Here is a 17,870-nt window from a genome sequence, read left to right on the forward strand (position 1 = left end):
TGTTCTTAATCTCTTATTGACAATAGAGGAGATTTTAGTGCCCCCTAGGTTCTGGTACTAGTCCTGCTGTCTCATGCATGGAGGGTGGGAATTGTATTGAAGGGAATTGACTAAAAGACTGAGCTGCATCTGTAGGTTGACACAGTATCTAATACAGCCATTAGAATATTACCCTACTCTACTGTTGTTTCAATATCCCCTTTATATGGACGGTAGTTTATTATGCCGTTCTGAACTTTTAAAATACATTAATAAAAGTTGAGTTTTAGTGCACTTTAATATATTTTGTTTGATTCTAGAGAATCCCACACGTTGCGGTGCGGTTTTGGAAATCGCAGCATATCAATTATACCTTCGGAAACATTGGTGGTTTCCCTATAGTTATAATTGAAAAAAAAGTCTGTGAAAAAGTTGCAGAAAAAAACGTAATGCGTTGCTGCTGTGGTTTTTCTTCTGCAGCACTTTTTTGCTGCAGCCCACTAAATGGGGCATAAGGCAGGGTTAGGAAGCCTGTAGGCCAAACCACTGACTTCGACTCCTTATATAGTGCTTTAGAAATGGCTGACGGCTATGGTCAGACAGAAGCAGTAAAGCTCCTCTAATTGATGTAAAAGCTAGTGATTGACTTCTTATAAAAGTAAATATATAACCAACAATGCATCTAATTAACATAATCCAAAATAATCTGTAGAATTATGATGCTGGAGTTGGTAATGTTTTGGTGTAAGGAGCATGTCAAACCTGCTGTAATTTATTGTGAAATGGTTGTATTGCTACTAACACAAAACATTGTTACATTGTGTGAATGAGGCTTTACAGTTTATGTAAAAGAAGGCGGTCCTACCACTGACCACGTCCTTTCTAAATTTCATGTTATTCCTCTGGATAATCTTATGTTAGTTAAGTAACAGATTCTCCAGTGCCAGCTATGATATCGTAGCATCACCATGTCCTGTATTCGTCAGAAGCCTTTGTTAAAGCCTTTGTTTTATCTTGTATTGCCATAAAGGACTTGGCCATTTCCTTTTGGTTTTCTGCCACGAGTATGTTCAGGTTTCATCTGGTGTGCTATAGCTCATTTCCCAGGCATCGCTGTGTCTGTTTCCTTCTCTAATCACTTCTTTTCTTATATCCCTGAGCTTCAAAGAAGAGATGGCAGACACTGTGTAATAGGTGTCATTTTTCTCACCGCTTCTTCCAGGTTGTAATAGCTGATGACTACTCGGATCCCTTCGATGCCAAGAATGAACAGAAGAACAAAGGAGTGATAACAGAGAACAACGGCTACATGGAACCTTATGAAGCCCAAAGACTGATGACTGGTAAGAAGAAATATGGAGGACATGACTATTGCCATGAGGCCATTTTCTTGGTTTGTCACATTTCTTTTTGCCGATGTGTTTTTTTTTTTTTTTTTTTTCCTTTTTTGTTCATATTGATCAAACAATATTCACAATGAATTTTATCCCAAAAGATCTAGCAATGAAAGCTATATTTACATGACTTCATTAACCTGCTAGAAGATGGACAGACTTGGTGTGTACTTATGAAAAATGATCACATTTAGTGTTGGCTATCAATATTAGGTCTGCCGGAGTCCAACGCTTCAGACACCAACACATCAGTTGCTCTGGGACAGCATGGCTCCCAATAATGGTTCTCACTTGCTGCACAAAGTTTAACGGCAAGTTTAGATACGGCAGAACTGCCCCATTGAAGTCTGTGAGAAAGCCTTACAATACCTAAAGCTGCCAATACAATATTTTACAGCAAGTGAGCAGTGTGGCTCCCAGAATCTAAAAATTACTGGGAGCTGCATTGTCCCTGGGGGTAGGGGGGTATGGGGAGCGAAGTGGTTGACTCCATAGAGCTAATATTGATGACTTATCCTAAGGTACTGATGGGATATAAGGTGTTGCAACCTCTGTTAATGAAAGCATAAACTGCACTCATCAAATGCTAAGCATCCGTCTATGGAATAGACATCTTAATTTGTCTAGGTACATTACCATTTTCAGACCATAAAGATGGAAGATTTTTGAAGTCCTTCCCATGGTTTATGCTTTACATCTGTGATATGGAATTATTATGCATTTAGACGTTGTAGAGCTTTTAGACATTGAGGATTTTTGACACAATAGTGCAGATGTGTTGCTGTAGCTTTCATTGCTCCATCTACCCTTTGTTATACAGTTCTTCCAGACGTCTGATGTAATTGCATTGAGACATCTCTATAAAAGTAGAGAGCTTGGTCTTCTGTAGGTTGAAAGTTTTTTTCCCCAGTGTTCTTGATTTCACTACTTCACAAAATAATTTCACCTAAAGAGGAACAAAAAGCGTTGCGTAATTAAAATTGGAACAGTGGTAGAAGAAAATGAGATGTCAATTTTCAAGGCCATATTGTGGATTTACGCTTATGACAAGGCCATCCATTTCAGTGTAAGCAGCAGGTTCTGTCACTGTGAATTGCCATAAATTAATGTTCCAGTCTAATTCAGACTTTCCAGATTGTGTTTTGTCCTTGGCCCGAATAAACTGACAGACAGATCCTTTGGCTGTTGCGTGCTGCCTAAAGACTAAGTTGGCAGCTTGTGTCTCCCTGGAACTACAAGCATGTATACATATGGGAGAGTGTAAACAGTTGTGAATAAACCACTTATACGCAGCATTTACTATTAACTCTTGTTTCAACTCGCATTTCATGTAGTCTCTATATTATTCGATTACTCAAACTTCATTGTTTCTACATCTTGATATAGCAGGCAGGAACAAAGGAGAAGCAGCTTAATCCAGGACAGAGAATACTAGAAATAATCTCTGTAAGTGACATATGTTAAGTATGAAAACATACACATGCAAACTAATATCTTTGATTACTCAAAGATTTTTTTTTGTTTTTTTTTACCTTTATAGTTCAGCCAGATTTTATTAGAAGACATATCAGGCAAATACAATGACAACAATAAGGCAAAGGTCTGAAACGACCATGAGCATACTTGAGTGTGTCGCAACATTTTTCATGTATGTGTAACAAAAAAAAAAACAAATAAATAATATCAAAACATTGTGCTAGAGATTATCGGGTAGAACTGTAACCAGAAGCTAGCAATAGAGAAGAAAAAAAAAAAAAAAAGTGGGGGGCAGAAAGGAATGTTGGGGATGAGGGGGGGGGGGGTTAGGGAAAGGGGTCCGAGGTAAGGTGTACCTAATTCAAGACCTAATTCACATGTAAATATAGAAATGCATTTTTTTTATTTTTTTTTTTATTAACAGTCTTGAGATGGGCTATAAATATCTGATCACTGAGGGATGATAGCTGGCCTCAACATGGATCAAGTCTATGGGGGTGCATATGGTGGCGAGGCTGTTATTGCAGTTCAGCTCCTATTGACATCAACTTTCTTCTCTGTAGCTGCTGCTATTAGTTTCCGGCTCAGTACACTGTACAGTACAGGGACCACACGTACCCCCATACAGATAATCCATGCAGGGTCTATCTGTCGAATCCAATCCCCACTTTGTGTAAAAATACACGCAGCGGACACGCTCCAATTTCTAAAACCGTAGCGGTTTTGAAAATCGCAGCCTGTCAATTATATCCACACAAATGCCAGAGGTTTCCCTATAGGTTTAATTGAAGCAGAAAGTCTGCAGAGGAAAACTCTGCAAGCTTTCTGTGAAAAGCGCTGCAGGAAAACACAGTTTTTCCCACAGTGCTTTTTTGCTGCGGGATGCTACGTGGAACCATAGCCTAAGGATGGAATTATTCATTTTCCGCTGTTGTATTTGGCTGTGGACTAGCTGTGACTGGATGCTGATGCAGGTCACTTAGGGCTGTGGAATCCGTGGCAGAATTGAGCAGGATGTTTTTTGGGTTTTTTTCAGCGATTTTTTTTTTTTTTTTTGCTCCCTTTTGAAAACAATGGGAGGCAGATTCCAGGGCAGAATGTATGAATGTACCCTCAAGGTGTTTTCCAGGCTAAAAATATTGATGACCTGCCCTAAGGATAGTTAATTAATAACAGATTGATGAGGCTGACACCCAGCACCCCTATGGATCAGCTGTTCTCAGCAGCCAATGTGCAGTATAATGCCTCGTTATTGCCCCCCTACACTGTATAATGCCATGTTGGTGCGCTCGCAAACAGTATAATGCCCCCCACCCACCCAGTCCCCCATACACAATATAATGCCCCACTCAGGGGTGTAGTGTTTCATTAACAACTCTACTCAGTTTGATCACAAGGGAAAGTTACGATAAATTAGTATGAAATCTTTTTATCTAATTTATCTTGTGAAAAGTTGGGGTACATCTTAGTCAGGCATTTTATCATCCCCAAAATACAGCACATACTGGACATGTTCAGTAATGTATTAGTTGCTTATTTGTCGCATATTTCCTTTCATAGGAATTCATCATTAGATTTTTAATGACTTTACTGCTTCTGGCTGACCATGGATTTCAGCCATTTATGAAGGAGTCGATCTTGCTGTGATAATATCGAGAAGTCTGAGTCAAAGCTTTGGCCTATTGACTTCACAGCCCTGACCACTGGTAGAGATCATGCTGCAGATTTGATAATGGGCAAGATTCCCTAAAATACTTGCATTATACTTACATATTCTATTTCTTCCTGGCTCATAAATCGAGATGAGAATGGATTCTCTGGCTACATAATATCTCTGCGGATATATTGTAAATATGTTAAATGTATAAATTGATAACATATAGTGAGTATAGGGAAGATGCTGTGTTTGCATTGTCATAATAGCTGCCTTCACATTATACAGTGGTTTTCCAGGAAGAACAATGCATGCCAGTGTTTCATTACATTGCAATGCAGTAGACTAGTATTACTTCGGAAAACATGATTGTAATGTATTAAACATCTGGAGTTCGTGGTGCAATGTAAATGTGCTTTTGTGCTATTAGTCATGGAACAGACTGTATGGAAAATTGGAGGAAATCATAAGTAACCATGACCTATGTTTACATCATTCCTTGCTTTATATTGGAATTCATTAGAGATTGTCATGGACTATACTCTGCAGTAGCTTTCAACATACTGGGTCATTGGCAGCCAAATAATACTAAATTGTTGGATCTTGTTTCTGGTACCTAGGCAGGCAGTCCAGACCAGTGGCGCCCCCTATTAGTAACTACGGGTTATAGCATGCTGTAAAAGTGCACATATTGCACATTTCATAAGACCAACCATTAGGTTGCCCCAACACTGCGTTTGTAGTGAAAGTTTGGCAGATGTGCCAGGAAAGCCCCCGACGTGTGTCAGTTTTGCCCAACAGAGGTCAAGAGTGCCTTTTCAGCCTTTGTTTGGTATGCTATATAGAAAAGAGTAATTGACTATTGTTCTCTATACATAGGCATCTAGTGACCATAATACCAAGTGGTCGTTTTTTTTGTAACTTGAGAATCTGTATGTAACTTATGCCACTATTAGCTTCTCTCTTCTTGAAGGGAATGTCTGGTTTCCTGCTGCGGACAAGATTGTGAGAAGGATATAAAAGCTGGTGACTCTGGAACACCTACACAGGAAGTCTTAATATTTTCTTAGTTGTGAGTGCAATAAGACAGGGTCTACAGTTTTATAAGACTTGTAGGCCTTATTAATCATCATGAGATGGGCTATTGCACTTAGTACCCCATAAAGCTAGTGACAGTGAAAAGCGCTTCCATCACATCAGTCTGACTTCCTCAGACTAGTACTACTTGTCAGTGAATTCTCCCTCAGGGAACACAGCACAGCTTTGTTCCATGCCTGAGATGTTTGTGATAAACAGCTTCCTCTTATTCACATGAACGCTATTTGTTTTGGATCTTCTGCATGGGAACTTGCTGCAAAGAGGCAATAAAACATTATATAGAAAGGTCAGGCATTTCCTGTGTATTGCACCACCGCTGGCACGAGCAGGTGGCCCACCCTGTTCAAGTATGAGGTAGGAGCTGACAGCCTCACCATATGACCATGTGGAATCTGCAAGTAAGTGTAGAAGGCAGTGTGATTCAGCAGAGTCCATGTACATAACAATGTACTTGTTATTAATAATAATTACAATTGTGTTCTTGTGACACATTACACTTATATGCATACCTATGTGTATACAATGTGAAAAATGTATCCGGCAAACCAAAAAAGAAAATATAATTTTTGCTTAATTTATAAAGAATAAAAAGTCAAGCTTACGTGTTTCTGAACTCCTTTTGTTGTCCCTTACTCATAATTTTTGGTTTGCTGGATACATTTTTCACATTGTTGCACTTTAGTAACTCCACTGCAGTCTGGAGTAAGTGTCCGTGCAACCTTTCATTATTACTAGGTGGAGCGGTTTTTCCTATTTTTGTTGTTTGCATACCTATGTGTATGTCTAATGTTACAGCAGGAACTACAAGTCCATAAATTCATGGTTTGGTGAGGATTTCCTTCCAGATTTCACGCCTAAATTCTCATGAACTCTGCTGACATTCTGCATCCAATATTCTTATTTCATTCACATGTAGTGGAAATAATCAATATAGGATTATCGGACAGATTTATGGAACTGTCCAAGTTACCCATAACAGCCAATCACAGTGTAGCTTTCATTTTTCAAGAGCGGAATGTGAACGGACAGCTGCACTGTCATTGGTCGCTATGAGCAACTGTAATATATCTCATGCTCAAAAGCTGCTTATTCATTGACAACTGGGCTAATCCATTGACCTATCCTCACCAGACGTCAGTGTGTCAGTCTTTGAAAAACACACGTTGGATTGTTTGTCAAGTCTGTTATGTGACTGTAGGAATTATATATTTTATATACCCAAATATTCCCTAGTGTGAACCTAGCATCAGATATTACAAATATACATTGGAAATGAATTTCGACATGCTTTATGAAAAACCATTCATAAAACATGCCAAAGATGCCTCCCGAATAATTGGGTTTTAGTTTCAACTAGAATCCTACTGTAGATAGGACAGGGTGTTGAGAGTTGAGGGTTTTTTGGGTGTTTTTTCTTCTTTTTTTATGAAAAGGAAGCATTGACTCCTACTGAAGTGCAGATGTTAGGCTTTTATGAAACCTATTTTGAGGTGTTTCCCACCTCAAAGTCTTCTCCAGAAAACTTAGTGAAGCATACCCTTGGTAAACGCTAGTGACGGGTGAGCAACCACCCAGTCTAGAGGGACAGATTAGGCCTGTGAGTACTAAATATTACTTGGTGTGAGTTAACTGGTGGCCCTGGAGACTCTTGTGTTGGTTAGAAATGGCAGAAGAACAAAATCAGCTTTTGTAGAGTGCAACATAATGACTTTGCCAAAAAAGTGAAAATTCCACAACAAGAAAATGAACAAAATATATAATTGATTGAAAAAGTATATAAAATTGACAAAAACATATATGAGGACAGTCATATGTATCCACTTAGATGGTAGAGATGGTAAGGGAATTTCCACAGAAATAAATAAGGGGTATGGTGTAGTTCTATTTGAATATGGACATAATCTATGGGAAAACCTATAAGCAGCACTTTTCTCTATGCATGTTTCGTGCGGAAACCACATGAACCCCACTATTGTCTATAGGAGTCCGCGGATTACCTTAAATACCCACTTTTTTATGCGTAAAGGTTTCCTTTTGGGGGATCCCTAAGTGAACTCCCCGAACAGAAACACGAACACAGATATGAATAGGGCCTTAGCCTGATATGCGAGGAGAAGTGTTATATGGGCCTCAGAGCAACAACATGACCTACGCTACAGGACAGACTTTCCCCCCAGTTTTAGGCCTCATAGTTTTTGCTAGTGAAATGGATAAACCTATATTTTTTGTTATGGTTGACTAGCAGCTATTTTTGAAATATACCCATTTTTACAAATCGAGGTAATGGGAATCGCTTATGTAACTAGATAGATAGATAGAGATATATAGCAGATTTTTCTAGAAGTTAGATCAACCGATACAATTCTAGTACCTGGACATGCACTTCAGATATTGTTGTGTGATTTGTAAGATCACATTTATATGATTTGAGAAGTGTTTCAGTCCTCTGAATTGATGGCATGTCCTTCAATAATTCATACAATTCATACAAATGGTATTCTTCTGAGGATTTAATTTATTGTATTACTGTTGACTTAAAAGGAATTTACTGAAGGCAAGGTATTTATGGCGTTCAATAGGAAAACAGGAAGTTATTAAAATAATTGAATGCAAGTAGGAAACGATAGGCTTGAGACAAATGGCATGCAGAATGACTTGTACAAATCACCTACCTTATTATGTGAACAGGGTGTGGAGCACAAGCAACAGAATGAGGAGTATATTAATTAAAGTACATTAGAAGCCGAATGACTAGTAATCCTTCTATTTACCTGGCTGTTTTAGTGCCTTGCTTGTCACTTTACCATGTGGGAAAAAAATTGTGACTCATTGTAAACCATGTACGCTGGGAACAATATGTCATCTCCATTCCACATGTCCTAATCATTAGTAGGTAGACCATTAAGGCTTAGTTCACACTTGGTAAGGGGGCATATTTTGGTCCTGATTTTAACGCAGGAAGCCGTGTCAGTATAGGACCAAAATACGCCTAACGCGACTGTCACGGCTTCCGACAGTTGCAGCTTCCTGCTCCGGAGTAGGCCTAAATGAATGGGCCTAGTCCGGAGGGTGCTGCCGCGAGGCGGACGCCACAACTGATTCAGCCGCGGAATCCGCCTGAAGAAAGAGCAGCTCACTTCTTTTTTCCGTGAGCGGGAACATGCTGCTCACGGGAAAAAAGTAAGCTAGCGGTCTACATAGACCTCTATTGTGAGGGGGCAGATTCTGACGTGGATTCAGTGCCTTAATCTGCCCCCTCTTGCCCAAAGGATCACTAAACTCAGTATACAAACAACTAAAAAAAGCAGAAAGTGTTCCCCAATATGTCACCTCACATCATCTCCTGACTTTTTTTGCTCCTCTTTTCTCTTCTATTAAAATCACAATGCAGTAGCATACACACAGTGACAACAATGCAAAGCCACACAATGACTGCTGACTGGCAAATATGTGTAGTTATGCCTTGATAATTCCTTTCCAATATCTCTGCAATATTATGCACGTTTAACTGAGTTACAACCAATGTATTGGTATTCTAAATACCAGACCTCTCAATTTCCATGATCCTATATGTATACAGTATGTACTAAATAACATGGCATATCCTATCAGATTTGCTTTTCTAAGGGAAAGCTGGATAACTTATTATGTGGAGATGTAATAAGGAATGCTATATTTACCTACATAAGTCTACCTACCTCCTTGCGCTATAATCATACCATAGCTTGCCAGGTAATGCAGTAGGAGGGACTGCTGAATGCTAAATATAACTAAATAAATCCCCCCGTTTGCTCCCAAATCATGCCAAAGTTTTTTTGGTTTCCATTTCAGGTTTATGAGAGACTGGACAGCATAGCTTGTGGAGCTGTAATGGAGAATACTGAATACATTTATCTAAATAAATCCCACTCCTTGACATATTATTGTGTCATAAAATGTCAGATGCTCTTTTTGGGGTCCCAGAAAACTGAGTTTTGCATACTAGGTAATGCTGTATTATGGACTAATGAGTACTAAATATATCTAAGTAAACTCTCCACCTTGATCTGTAATTGTACTTAATTTGACAGATATGTCTTTTAGGCAAAGGCCTCGCATGGGAAAAACCGCGGTGGCAACACATTGCAGTTCTTCCCGCAGTGCTTTAGTCAGAAAGTTTGCAAATGTTGAAACTTTCTTTTTCAATTATACCTATGTAGAAACTGCCGGCTATTTCCGGTTTTGGGAATCGCCACATGTCCACGGAGCGATTTTTTTTTTTTTTTTTTTTTTTTTTTTTACTCCCCCTTTGCAGTAAAAACTTCCTTTAACTTTTAATACAGATGAAAAAATAAAAAATGCTTAAAAAAGAAACCTATTACTTTTGGTTTACTATGTGGGTGAAAAGTATAGTGGGACCCACAGTAACTTGTATCACCCAAGGACCCACATTATCCTATAGCCAGTCCAGTGTTTGGTACTCTAGTCCAATTAGTCTGTAGAGTAGCCAGGTTAATGTGTATATTGGTGTGTGTGTATATTTGAGTCGCTGCCAGACACCTACGGTGACTACTAAATGCACTTAACAAAAGCAATACTTGAGCCTTCTCTTTCAAACACTTTAGACGGTAGGCAGGTCCCACTGCAGTCAACAGATTTTGCTGATGGGAATCTAATATGTAAGGCCACTTTAACAGTGAAAACAGGGATACTGCTAAACTATGCCTTATTCTGTAGTACCATGAGAAGAATATGCAAATCTGTCTTCCATGATGTAATTAGGAAGTTGTCTGCTGCCTCAGTATTGCAAACCAATAGAGGGCGCTCACTGGAATGTGCAAGCCTGTCTTCCCTGATGTAGTTAGGAAGACAGAATTCCAGTGAAATAACCCAATAAAGGCTGCTCCCTTTCGCATCATGCTCGACCTTCCAAGAGGCCCTTGTTTTGCAATGACACTGGGATTATTACCAGGTATAGTCTCTTAATTGAGAATTTCCTAATTACATCATGGAAGACAGATTTGCATATTCTTCCCATGGTCCTTTGCGAAGTGGAGTGCTAAAGGCTTAATAAATCTCCACACACCTATATGGTGGTCTATCCCCAAGGAGTGACAATATCCCCTTATTCTGTAGTATCACTTTGTCCAAAACCTCTTCTCATGCTTGTCACCAGATGATGGAACAATTTCACCAACTCTCTTAGGTTAGGTTCACATCTGCATTCGGGAACGGAAACAGAGCTTTTCTCTCTGCATTTTTCAAGTGTAAAGGGGGACGGAATCCCTGAGTGGAGTTCCAGCGCTGGTGTGAACCCAGCCTTAGGCTGCTTTCACACAGCAGTGTTTGGTCAGTGATCTGGTTCAGTGATTGTAAGCCAAAATTAGGAGTGGAGACTACACAGAGATCAGGTATAATAGAAAGATTTGTACCTCTTCTGTGTTTTAACCTGCTCCTAGTTTTGGCTCCCAATCACTGATGAAAATCATTGACCAAATACTGACCGTGTGAATCTGAGGTCCCACCTTGCAAAAAAAGCTGCTGTTTTGCTGTAGTTTTTGGAGACCAGGGCAGTAGTGGATTTAAAAGAAGTATAAAGGCCCATTCACACGGGGTAAAATGATTAGGATTTTGACGCGGAATCCGCGTCAAAATCCTGCTAAAAAAAAACCCCGGAGCCGGTCATTTCCTTTTTTCCGTGAGCGGGAAAAAAAAAAAAAAAAAGCAGCGAGCTACCCTTTCTTCAGGCGGATTCCTCAACCTTGCGACACCACCCTCCGGACTAGACCTAATCATTTGGGCCTAATCCGGAGCGGAAAGCTGTAATGGAATATGTACACGTGGTATCCTGTATGAACTAGCCCTTATAGTTTCCATAAATTTTATTTATTTATTTTATTTTAAAGTTCCTCTTGACTTCAGCTCAAATAATGCAGCAAAATCTTCAGCAAAAATAGCACTAGGTAGTCCTTTGTAATTCTGGCCAGTTGTTATTAACATCAAATCATGGTGGAGTCACGTATGGCTTGTAAATATGGTCATACGGTGTTGGCCAAAAGTATTGGCACCGATGGCAATTCTGTCAGATAATACTCAATCACAAATTCTTTGGTATTATTATCTTCATTTAATTTGTCTTCAATGGAAAACCACAAAAAGAATTGTCAAAAGCCAAATTGGATATAATTCCACACCAAACATAAAAAACTGGTGGACAAAAGTATTGGCGCTGTTTGAAAAATCATGTGATGCTTCTCTAATTTGTGTAATTAACAGCACCTGTTACTTACCTGAGGCACCTAACAGGTGGTGGCAATAAGTAAATCACACTTGCAGCCAGTTGAAATGGATTAAAGTTGACTCAAACTCTGTCCTGTGTCCTTGTGTGTACCACATTGAGCATGGAGAAAAGAAAGACCAAAGAACTGTCTAAGGACTTGAGAAGTAAAATTGTGAGGAAGCATGAGCAATCTCAAGGCTACAAGGCCATCTCCAAAGACCTGAATGTTCCTGTGTCTACCGTGCGCAGTGTCATCAAGAAGTTTAAAGCCCATGGCACTGTGGCTAACCTCCCTAGATGTGGACGGAAAAGAAAAATTGACAAGAGGATTTCAACGCAAGATTGTGCGGATGGTGGATAAAGATCCTCAGCTAACATCCAAACAAAGTTCAAGCGGCCCTGCAGTCTGAGGGTACAACAGTGTCAACCCGTACTATCCGTCGGCATCTGAATGAAAAGGGACTGTATGGTAGGATACCCAGGAAGACCCCACTTCTTACCCAGAGACATAAAAAAGCCAGGCTGGAGTTTGTCAAAACTTACCAGAGAAAGCCAAAAATGTTTTGTAAGAATGTTCTCTGGACAAAAGAGACAAAAGTAGAGCTTTTTGGGAAAAGGCATCAACATAGAGTTTACAAGAAAAAAAAAAAAAAGGCCTTCAAAGAAAAGAACATGGTCCCTACAGTCAAACATGGCGGAGGTTCCCTGATGTTTTGGGGTTCCTTTGCTGCCTCTGGCACTGGACTGCTTGACCGTGTGCATGGCATTATGAAGTCTGAAGACTACCAACAAATTTTGCAGCATAATGTAGGGCCCAGTGTGAGAAAGCTGGGTCTCCCTCAGAGGTCATGGGTCTTCCAGCAGGGCAATGACCCAAACACACACTTCAAAAAGCACTAGAAAATGGTTAGAGAGAAAGCACTGGAGACTTGTAAAGTGACCAGCAATGAGTCCAGACCTGAATCCCATAGAACACATGTGGAGAGATCTCAAAATGGCAGTTTGGAGAAGGCAATCTTCACATCTCAGGGACCTGGAGCAGTTTGCCAAAGAAGAATGGTCTAAAATTCCAGCAGAGCATTGTAAGAAACTCATTGATGGTTACCGGAAGCGGTTGTTCGCAGTTATTTTATCTAAAGGTTGTGCTACCAAGTATTAGGCTGAGGGGGCCAATACTTTTGTCCGGCCCATTTTTGGAGTTTTGTGTAAAATGATCAATGATTTGACTTTTTTTTTTTTCATTCTCTTTTGTGTTTTTTCATTGCAAGCAAAATAAATGAAGATATTAATATCAAAGAGTTTGTGCTTGCAATCATTTCTGGAAGAAACTGAGTATCATCTGACAGAATTGCAGGGGTGCCAATACTTTTGGCCAACACTGTATGCTTTCATACTTTGTGGTTACCTAGCATATACTTTAGTGTAATGTTCCTTTATTTTTAGACTATAAAGCATGGTGGATTGTACCGCAGTCACATCAAGCCGAAAATGATGTTTGTAGTACATGACCTTTTAAGACTCAATAGGTTCTTTCTTTGGTTATTTTATATGCTGTAATGAAGAGTTCCTATCTAAATGGCTTGAGCTATAGCTTGTGCTGCCATATAAAGCAAGTCTTTACTTTTGACCTTCACTCTAATGGTTATCTTGCTGTGGATGACAATGAGGCTTTTCTTCTCTGGCGCTGTGACAGCGTGTTTGCTTTCAGTGCTCGTGTGTCATTACATTGGAGCACCTGTACAGAGCAGACAATTGCAGATGAGTACATATGTCTGTCTAATAGTCATAGACCACTAGAAAGCTCTCTTGGGGTAGACTATATTCTTACTCATGAATGAGTGGAGTGAAAGATGATGTATGTTTTACCATGGTCTTTGAGTACTGATGTGATCATAAACTAGGTCTTTATACTTGGTGGAAGGAATATGATTATTTGTTTGTTCTACTTCGATATAGCTGTATTATAATAAACTGTACCAAACCCATTGATGCTCAACTGATCAGGGTTTTTTATTTCTTGGAGAATTATCAAACCAAGCAAAACCATAGCAGATGAGGCTAATATAAAGTAATAAAGTCTGCTGCTTTCTGTGGTTGAACTTCTCTGCATTTATGATATTTTAGAAGAGGGGAAGTAGGTTTCTGGTGCTATCTTGACACCTAAGAAATTGCAAGAAATACACACTCGGGCTGTCACTGCACACAGCTATGACCTGCCTTAGACAGTCATTGGATAAATGGGCATTTGCTGCCATGTTTTCTGTATGGAGACAGAGGTAGGAAACCGAAACCAACAGGGACCAAGTAAGTGTCAGAATGGCAGCAGCAGGGAAGGTTTATTTTATTTTTAACCCATTCTACCTCTTTTCTCAAATATTTTATCCTGCAGGACAACTCTTTTATTGTTGTATGTTGACGTGTATATGCATGGTATAAATACCTATTATTAAATGCTTGCAATTCCTGCCAGTTAACATCATACATTTGAGTAAACAGATGCCTTATGACAGGGGCGGACACATTACTGCAGACTTTGGGAGCCTGTTTGACAACTTCTCACGCCAATTTCAGTTTTATTTCCTACCAAGTAATAAAAGATTCCATAGATCTCAATCATTTCCCTGCCATGATCCATTTCTTTGTGAATATTGTACTTACTGTATGTATATGTTGTAACACTTTAAAATTTTAGAAAAATTGAGAATTGGGCCCCAAAATTTCAGGTCAGGACCAGGAAGTTGCCATCGGGGACCAGTAACTTTTGGAATAAGAGTGGGCAGAGATTGCGGAAGTAGATATATTTCACTTTTTCTTTTATCTCACTCTGAACCCTTTTATCAACCTTTCTAACTTTATGGACAGCCCCTTTAACAAAACTGTATAGAAGGTTGAATGTGACTTAAACATTTGGAAAATATTGTCCTTATATACCAGTAATATTGACGTGCTGCACTTAATCCACACGTATTCTTGTCACTGTCATGCATCCTAATTTTAGCAGAGTCATTGTGTCATTGTACGCCTGCGTTTATGTGACAGTGGATAATCTTTGATCGGATTTTCTTTGGATATTACTTGGTAAACCACAAAGTGTTGCATTAAATATCAGAAGCAATGTGGTGAATACAGATTGATTTGACAGGCTCATTACTCATTCATCCATGTGAAACCCAGTGCCCCATTTACAGTAAAGACTTTCCCCGCTGGTTTAACCCATTTGTAACCATGTCTAGAAATTATACTTGCTCAGACAGATTTTATTCTATTACTCTTGGAAGGAGCCACAGCAAGCAATGTATTTTCTAAGAAAAATAACAGTAGAACAACATGATGTAGCGTTCTAAAGAACGATGCTCTAGAATCTTTTATGGGTAACCCTAGATTCACATTTGTGCTGGGCCCTCCCATCGTTTGGGTCCGCCAATGGTACCCGAATGACAGAGAGCCAGGCTGCCAAAATTGTGGTTACCTGCAGACATACCTGCAGACATAATATATAAATATATATATATATATATATATATATATATATATATATATATATATATATATATATAAAATATTTCCATGCAGTTTTCTTTTTTTCCCCTATGGTGTGCAGATTTTTTTCTAAAGATGTCACCCACTTTGATGGGACTGTTATCTGCTCTAGATTTTCCTGATGAAAAATACTCAGCTTCTAAGCCCTATGTGAACCCCACAATTACAATACATTTGGGGAGACGCTAGGTCCAAAATAAGTTTTCTCTATAGAAGAAATCTGTTTCTCTAACCTCCACTTTATCTTGTAAAAACTTTGTAAGCCGAGAGGCTTGTAGTTGTTTACTTAAAGAATCAGCTTATACTGTAAAACAGTTGGGATTTGGGCAAACAATGCTACGTGACTGTTCATCGGTAGTCAGAGAAAAGCACTTGTATGCTGGGCAGACGTCAAACACTGCCCATTGGGCTGCAAAGTTAAGCTTACCTGGCAAAATGAATCCAAGCCTAAAGCCTGTTGTGGAAGCGTTCTTTATACTTGAAATCTGCCTTCTAGAAGGTGGAGGGTGCCAGGTTTAGCCTGTGGTTTTCTATCTTCTAGCACTGTAGAATGAGTGAAGTACAAACAGCATGGTTTTGTCTTTTTTGATGTCCTCCACAATCTGACAGCTGCTGCTCCCTCATTTACCAGTGAGTTGTCCTGAAGATATTGTTGCTGCTGTCATCCGGCATCAAGTCATTCTATTAAAACTATTGTGATCCATGTTGTTCTTATAAAATATGAAAGATAATGGCTGCTTCTTCCTGGCTATTTACTCCCTGTGTGAAAGTGATGTGCACGGTGCTGGAGGTGTTCCAGGAGCACTTGTTCGGCTCCAGTGTTCTTCTCATGCATACATTTATGTTGCTAAGCCAAAATCTATGCGTTTACCAGGACTAGGACTCTGTCTGCACTGCTTTTATTTACTACATTTTACACTTCGTCTAGTAGAGCTCTCTAGTGTTTGTCAACCATGTGACTACCGTACTTGTACCGTAAGTCTTTTCGGTAGTAAACTACCTCTAGCAAAGTCTATGGCTATGCACAACTTGTGCTTCAATATAGTGCTCCATATTGTATCTAGTACTAAATGTCTCCTTTTAAGTGACACCCCAGTAGAAACAAAAAATCTTGCATTTTGTAATTATTCTTACACTATCAGACTCCGCCCCCATTCCACTTAAAACCGGCAAAGAGAAAATTCCTACAGGATGGACTGTCCCCCTGCCGCCTTCATCTCTATATACAGAGGCGCTCAAAGAACTGTGTATACAGTTAAGGAGGTGGCAAGATTGCGGAGTGACTGCTGGGTCACAGAGCTGTAATTCCCCTGTAACTGGGAAAAATGATACTTTTAGGCAATGAGCGCCGTAATATTACCGCGCAGCTGCCTGGGTCTTATGGCAACTCAAAAAAAAAAAAAAAAAAAAAGGTATGGCACACCGGTCAAGGACCACTGAGTCCCCAGATGCACTTTACTTAAAAACTGGCAGTGATTGGTGCTACATAGCATCAGTGACTGCCAAGAATTAGGGGGTTTATAGTGGTGCACAACAATTGCTGCAATAGATCTCCTATCTTTCTTTTTTTTTTTTTTTCAGCGCTGAATCTGATGCGGATTCCACTTGAAATTCAGCGCCATTTTCCTCCATGTGAATGCACCCTAACAGGGGAAAAAATCCAGAACTGATCTTTTTTTTACCACATTGTGAACACACTAACAAATGAAATACAAAAACTGTTTAGTTTCACAATACATTTTGTAGAACATTAGGGCTAGTTCACACGGGGACAAGGAGGCGGATTTTGACAGCGGATTTCGCCTCAAAATCCGCCTCCATACAATGGTGGTCTGTGTAGCGGTTTTTTTCCACTAGGCGAAAAAAGAAGCAACATGACCTTTCTTCAGGCGTTTTCCGCCTGAAGAATGCAATAGAAGTGAATGGGAAGCGAAAAACACACATTTTTTCCACACGGTTTTTTGCATAAGGGAGGAAAAAGTAGAAACAAAAGCAAAACTTGTTTTTTGTTTTTTTTTTTTTTTAAAAAAAAAAAAAAAAAAAAAAGCATTCCCCCCAAAAAAACTTTTCATGCCTCCATGTAAAATTTAGGTATTCGTAGGTACACTAGGAACCCATAAATGTCTCTTGGTACCCATGTAACCTGCAACCTTTAGGCTGAATACAGGTGAATCTATTCTTTAAGTACATAACTGGATTAAACTGCTTAAAGTTTTCCTATTGTGGAATTTTGTGACGCCTTCTACTTTTCCTCCTCTGTTCTCCTGGAGATTAGTAGTTGATGTTATCAGACAAGTGGGTCATTCTTCAAGTGTCAGCACAGGTTCTCACAAGCCTTTTCCGCTTGCATCAAGTCCCATGTGAAATGTAGCAATAACTTCTATTACATCTGCAAGCAGGAATAATGAGTGACTGACGTTTTATATAGTTATTTGTATACATGAATATGCAGCATGTATCCATGAAGGCT

At 39.4% G+C, this 17,870-nt stretch overlaps 1 protein-coding gene across 1 annotated transcript in view; it reads left to right on the forward strand.

Annotated features, from left to right (window-relative positions):
- SHB (SH2 domain containing adaptor protein B) overlaps positions 1-17,870 on the forward strand; it is a 153,040-nt gene that overhangs the window by 56,431 nt on the left and 78,739 nt on the right. The window contains exon 2 of the mRNA XM_075280364.1: positions 1,202-1,322. Coding sequence (XP_075136465.1) covers positions 1,202-1,322 — 121 coding nt within the window. The remainder of the gene's footprint in view (positions 1-1,201; positions 1,323-17,870) is intronic.

Source organism: Leptodactylus fuscus, chromosome 1 (genome assembly GCF_031893055.1).
Source record: "Leptodactylus fuscus isolate aLepFus1 chromosome 1, aLepFus1.hap2, whole genome shotgun sequence".
Taxonomy (NCBI): domain Eukaryota; kingdom Metazoa; phylum Chordata; class Amphibia; order Anura; family Leptodactylidae; genus Leptodactylus; species Leptodactylus fuscus.